This window comes from Octodon degus, unplaced genomic scaffold (genome assembly GCF_000260255.1).
Source record: "Octodon degus isolate 3935 unplaced genomic scaffold, OctDeg1.0 scaffold00048, whole genome shotgun sequence".
In the NCBI taxonomy this organism is placed as follows: domain Eukaryota; kingdom Metazoa; phylum Chordata; class Mammalia; order Rodentia; family Octodontidae; genus Octodon; species Octodon degus.
Window position 1 is genome coordinate 4,852,760 of NW_004524624.1, and position 6,275 is coordinate 4,859,034.

The window sequence follows — 6,275 nt, forward strand, 5'->3', positions numbered from 1 at the left end:
CCCAAGAGGCAGCTGTTATTGCCCCACCTACATCCAGGTCCAAAGGCAAGCAGCCAGGTTTCCAAAGAGACTGATGCAGAAAGCACCTCCTCTCTATCTCCACTACCAAATAGTTGAGGCCTGTTTGTCCCTCACTTCAACCAGTGAGGCTGTTATTGGGAAACATCAATTATGGATGACAACAACCCTAGTTTAGATGTCAAACCTCAAGCTTAACACTGACTACTTGTTTAAATGCCTTAGCTCACACAGGCTGGAGAGTACACAAACCAGGTAACTGCATGTAACAGTCCCCACATCATTCTCAGGAGAGGACTCTTTTGAGAGGTGTTGGTATCACCCTTTTCTGTGACCTCAATCATTTACTTCTTCAGCACTTCAAGGTGTCCTACTGTTAAACAAACCAAGCTCAAATGGTCCCAACAGTCTCCTCTGCCCAAAAGCTTTGGCCTTGAAGGAGCAATCCACTTTACAGGGCCCTTTATCTCCCATCCTCATTGGCTGCAGGCTTCCCTCTGAAGGCTTCCTCCAAGATCACTCCCCAGTCTCATGGTCTCACTCAGTTCCCATCCTTCACCTTTCCTTGCAAGTGATCTTGGAGAGTGCTGGACATCTCCCCTCATTACAAGGACACTCCAGGTATTTGCCTACTTCTCATCGCCTTCCTACCACCTTAAAAAGGTTCTCTCTCCATTCCTCAAGCTGTGACTAGAGACACTGCTGACTCACTGTGTCTACTCTAGGTCCAGTCTTGTGGATCCTGTTGCTCTTCTTCCTACCTTCATCTCAAGTGATACAGGATGAAGCAGCCCTCCCAGTCAAAGCCCAACCAAAAGGAGCCTGACAGTGGTCACAGTACCCCAGTGGGGACCCAGGGAGCTGCTTGGAAACCTAGAGGGTACACAGGCAGGTAGTACTGAACCTTGTGTCTTTGGCTTCCTCTCCCATCTGGACCTGCCATCCCCCCTCCTACCCTAATTCCTGGACAATGGAAAGAGGAGTCATCTTTTGCCCATTCCTCCTCCCCACAGCCAAAGGTGACAAATCAGGGTCCATAATACATTTTGTTTGGCCTGCCATACTTTTTGAAAGTTTCAATTAGCTGCTATCATTAAAAAATCAGACTTCACTTAAGAATCCAGCATTCTAGTTTCTTTTGAAACATCAAAAGATCTGGTAATATGAGGTCCATATTCCTACATGTGACAACCAGCTGGAGATGGTATCTGCTGTCCATTTCTGTGGGGCTTGTGCTCTGGCTTCTGAAGTTCTAAGCTGCCCAACTGCAATGGCCACTACATCTGCCACATGGCTCCTAAACCATATGTCTGTTTGAGGCAATCTGGCAGAAAGAACCAAAAGTGAAATTAATTAGAAGTTATCCAGTTCAGTCCTTTCCACAGCCTGTACATCTCAGCACACAAAGGAGGGCAGAGTACAGCAAGTAGGAAGGCAGGGTAAAGTGTTCTAGTCGAAGCATTTTTCAGTCTTTCTGTGGTCACTGTTTATTGCCAGCAGCACCTCAGGCATCTTCTGTGTCCTGTCCCAGTTCAAGCCTCCCTTTGGGAGCCAGGCTGGTGCAAATACAGAGCCTGATCTCTCTTCAGGCCATTTCTTCTCCACATCCTATGAGATCTGGGCCCCACACCTCGGTTTCATCCTGAGCTGAGCAGCAGTGTGCCTGTAGGCATAGGCTCCCTACCCTCTACGCAACTCAGCCAAAGGTACACCATGGGGTTGCAGTCTTGTCACAGTCCAACATGATGTTGAGAATAGTGCAGGGAGCCCCACCCACAGACAGGGCTGTGCGGGAATCCACGCGATACTTCACAGTGTTCAGGCCTCCCTCCCGATCCACCTTGAATTGCTCCTGGGAAGGAAAGGAAAAAAGGGCATATACTCAGGACTTCATGGTGCCGGCTGTCCCCTGATCTCATAGGACCTCATTATTAAGGTTCTTCAGAAGCTCATTAAGAGAGAACCCAATACTCAGAGAAGTGAAGTCTCTAGCCCAAGGTTACACCCATGAATAAAGCAAGAGAGCAGGGATGTTTTTCCTTTGGGAAAAACAGGCTTCCAAGGAGAGGCTATGTAAGGACAGGCATCTCAGCATCTTAAGTCTGCTAGGATTCTGGCACTGTTAGTTAAGTCTTCCCTGCCCCAACCTACACAGAGCCGAGAGGTGTGGGCTGACCCACAGAGTCCAGGTGGCCTATGTAAGCTGTCAGAGCACAGCATGGTGCCCATGGACCTGGGCAAGCAGAGGAGGATAGGGCTATGTGGCTCTCAGGAGAACTTGGGAAATGCTTAGGCCTATCAGCTTCCCAGACCACCACCTACCACCTCTGATAGATAAGAAGACCAGCTAGTACCTGTTTTTGAGCTGCAATACGCTTCTGATCCCTCTTCCGCCAGGCTGGGTCATGTACATGGCGAAATGTCTTATAGCCAGTGGTGATTCCCGAGGGACGGAAAAGCTAAGGAGATTAAGGAAAGGTAGAAGTCAGGCCACCTTTCTTGAGACTTGGCTCTCACCACTCACTAGCATCTCTGGGGTCCCACTACCTGCCAGGAGACCAGAGGCAGGGACTTGTATCCCAATACTGAAGAAAAGGGCAAAGGACTAGTAAGATAACCACTGTAAGTCAGGTTCAAGGCAGGGACTGGAACTAGGGGTTGGGGACATCCAAATTCCAAAGTTTCTCATAGCAAGAAAAGGCAATTTCAGGGCAGCTACACTGACTGAGGAGGTGGCAGGAGCCAGGGTAGGGTGAGCCTTACCTGGAGCCCAGCTCCTTTGATGCGCCGGTAGAACTCGTCATCCTCTCGGCCCCAGCCCCAGAAGCGGTTAGACATCCCGTTGCACTGACATAGAGACAGGCAGCATCTGTCACCTGCCCCTCCTTTCAGGGTGTATTCTGGTATCCTAATGCTTAGGAGAATCCATCCCAAGCCCAACAGGCTCCCCCTTCCTCCTCTTCCTCTCCTCACTGTTCTGAGTGGATACCAGGTACTTGCAGGGCCCTTTACCTCTGCGATATTGGAGCTAGGAAGTAGGAATCAGCACATCCCAGACCTTCTCCCTATACTAATGGGATCTTGAACTTGTATAAGATGATTAGTGTCACAAAAATGTCTGATTGGCCAGAGAGGATCTCTCTGGAGATGGCCTATGGACAGAAGTGCCAACTGATACTGATTTTTGTCTTTCTCTCTTACACTCATTTCTCCTAAAGTGGCTCTGCCATTGTTTCCCCATGTGACACAGAAGTGACAGCTGGGCTCTATGATGGCACCTATTTTTTTATACCAGGAATCGAACTCAGGACCTTGTGCTTACCAGGCAGGGACTTGTGTCACTGAGCTATACCCCTGGCCCATGATACCTATTTTTAATCTTTACATTACATAAAGTAGGTTTCAGCCATGACTTGAAGAGAATAGAAGGCTAGAGCCTCAGCCACTCAGTTCTCACTCAGCTAGGCACAGACCTATTAAAAGCCCCTTCAGTTCAGTTCAGGGACTCCTGTCTGGGTTACTGAGGAAGGAGGGGCTCCATCTCCCACCAGACCAAAGCCTAGAAGAAGCTACAATAATCTTGCAGGATTATACATGTGAAACTAATAGGTTCCTAACACACGAAAGGCAGGGCTGTGAGGTGGAGAGAAATGGCATTCTAGCGTCACTGGCTGAAGTAGGCAAGGTGCACCTGAAGCCAGACTCTCCCTACCCCACTTTTCAATTTTGAGCCAGCATCTCATTTTCTGCTGCCAGATGGCATGAAAGCTTGTGATACTATAGCAGAGCTCGCCCTGACTTGCTTATTCCCCTTCCTCGCTCATGTCTCTAGCTGCAACTAGGTCACCTACTGGATCCAGGCAGGACTTCATCTGCTGGACCCCAGAATGGCTGCTCCATCTTGCCAAGTGTATCCACTCAGAGCAAAACAGGACAGGGTTGGGGACTCCCTAGCTCTGAGCAGAACAGGTTGGGCTGGGCCTCACCAGCTGGTAGTGCTGCTTGGAGAGAAGGAGGATGCCGCCCACGTAGGTCTTGTAATGATAGAGCGGGTGGAGCTCTGGGGAGGCCACATGGAAAGGCCCAGCCTCAGGGAAGCCATAGTCCAGCTCCTCATTGAGAGGGAGCAGGTCCACATCGTGCATGGCAATGTAGTCTGTGCTGTTGCTGCTCTCCAGGAAGCCCACATTGATGAGTGCTGCTCGGTTGAACCTGTGCAGGGTGGTTGGGATTGGGCAGGGGGCAGGGAGCTTGCTCACCACCAGCTCTGTATGACAGTCCCTGCCCCTGGAGCCCCTGTTCCCCTCAGCCCAGCACTTTGCTGCATAGGGCTATTCCCTCTGTTCACTGCACAAGTGTCCAATGAGCACTTATTAAATGCTAAAAACTGTCCACTACCGCACTGGGAGACACAACAGGGTGAGAACAAAGCTCTGCTCTCAAGGAGCTGTCAAAGCAATAGGAGTAAACAAACAAACAAAGCAAAAGAGAAGATGCAACAGGACAGACTGAGGGCTTAGGGAAAAGTCAGCAGACAAAGAAGGTGAAACTTGCTTGGGGGATGATCTTGTTCCCTTAGACAGGGCTGTCAGGGAGGGCCAGGGTCACAGCGTAGCACTTAAGCAGAAATCCAAAGGCCTGAGGGAACAAGCCATATGAAAGCTGGGGGATCACGGCTCTAAGCAGAGAAGGCCACTGCCAAGGCCTGAAGCAAGAGACAGAAATGCAGCCAGGAAGAGTAAAGCTGGTGAATGGGGATAGGCCAGGGGCTGATGGGGCTGACTGCACCAAAGGACCAGGGCACTGATGCTGGCTGGGGAGGAGCTGCTCAGGGGACCTGCAGCAGAGGTGTGAGGTGCTTATATCTCAGGAGGTTCACTAGTTGACATGATGAGAAGGGCAGGGCAGCAGTGGAAGGAAGGAAACCAGCTGGGAGGAAAAAGGAGTGGGGGCCTGGTTGAAAGAGGAAGCAGTGGAGACGGAGAGAAGAGGGTAGATTCTAGATATATTCTGCTGATAAAATGCATGCTACATGACAGGAAAAGACGCAATGAGGATGACTCCACAGCATTTTTTGCTTGAGCAGCTAGAAGCATGGAGTTCCCATTTCCTGAAATGTGGTAAATGGCAGGGGGAACAGGTCTGGCTGGGAAATTAGGAGTTCCGCTGTAGTCACACTCAGGAGGATGAAACAGGAGGACCAGCATGAGTTCAAGAGCAGCCTTGGTTACATAGTGAGTTCAAGGCCAGCCTGAATTAAATAGCTACATAACAAGACTCCATCTCAAAAAATGTAAAAAAATGAAAAGAAATTCCACTGTGTTCATGTAAAGGTCAAGCTGCTTCTGAAACTATTAAATAGAGGACTTGCCAAGATGACTGGATGTGCAAGTCTGAAGCTCAGAAAAATATCTAGAATCTAGGTTAGAAATACAGAATCAAGGGTCAGCAGGAATGGGATACTGTAAGACTGGATGAGATTTGTAGAGAAAAAATGCAGCTCAAAATGAGGTGGTGATCAAGCATTAAGTCCCAAGGAACTTCCATGATGAAAGAGAAGGACATGAGCAGGGAGAGCCAGCAAGGATGGAAGAGAACCAGGGTGCCATCCCAGAAGCCAAGTGAAAGCCTCAGACTAAATAATCAGTTTGGCAGATATCCTGCTCTCAGATTCACAGGATGAAGGTTCAGGATTAAGGAAGCAGAGCAGATTGGGGATCTCAATGTGGGCCATTTCAGTGTCATAATGTAGGTCAATGTCTGAGTGGAATGATTTCAAGGGAAAAGAAGGCAAGGAGTTCTGCTACAAAAGGGAGAAGAGAAGTGGGGTGATAGTTTATTTAATTTATTTATTTTTTTGTTTTGTTTGTGGAATTGGGGATTGAACTCAGGCCCTTGTGCTTGCCAGGCAAGCGCTTTATTCTACTGAGCCATCTCCCTGGCCCCAGGGTGACAGTGTAGAGGGATGTAAAATGGAGGGAGTATTTATTTCCCTCTTCTTTTAGGGGGGTGCTATCTTAGTATGTGTGTGTGCAGATGTGAATACTCCAGGGCAAAGGAAACCAACAATGCAGGATCAAAAGAGGGCAGATACTTGAGTGCTTCCCTTGAGTAGGAGAGAGGGAGAAGGCCCCGTGCCACAGTGACAGAGTCAGCCCCTAAAAGAGTGGGACGGTCATTCCTAGTAACAGGAAGGGAGCTAGGAGGTGAGTGGAGGTGGAAAAAAGCTCTCTTCCAATTGTTTTTTTTTTTTTTTT

The 6,275-nt window shown here is 49.0% G+C and overlaps 1 protein-coding gene across 3 annotated transcripts in view; it reads right to left on the bottom strand.

The window, feature by feature from the left end:
• Positions 1–1,604: 1,604 nt before the first annotated feature.
• Positions 1,605–6,275, bottom strand: part of B4galt7 (beta-1,4-galactosyltransferase 7) — a 9,737-nt gene continuing 5,066 nt past the window's right edge. For all 3 annotated transcript variants that reach the window (XM_023716559.1, XM_023716558.1, XM_004649069.2), the window contains 4 exons: positions 4,005–4,230; positions 2,782–2,865; positions 2,373–2,477; positions 1,605–1,870 (listed from right to left, as the gene is read on the bottom strand). In XM_023716559.1, the coding sequence (XP_023572327.1) occupies positions 1,715–1,870; positions 2,373–2,477; positions 2,782–2,865; positions 4,005–4,230 (571 nt within the window). In that variant the 3' untranslated portion in view covers positions 1,605–1,714. The remainder of the gene's footprint in view (positions 1,871–2,372; positions 2,478–2,781; positions 2,866–4,004; positions 4,231–6,275) is intronic.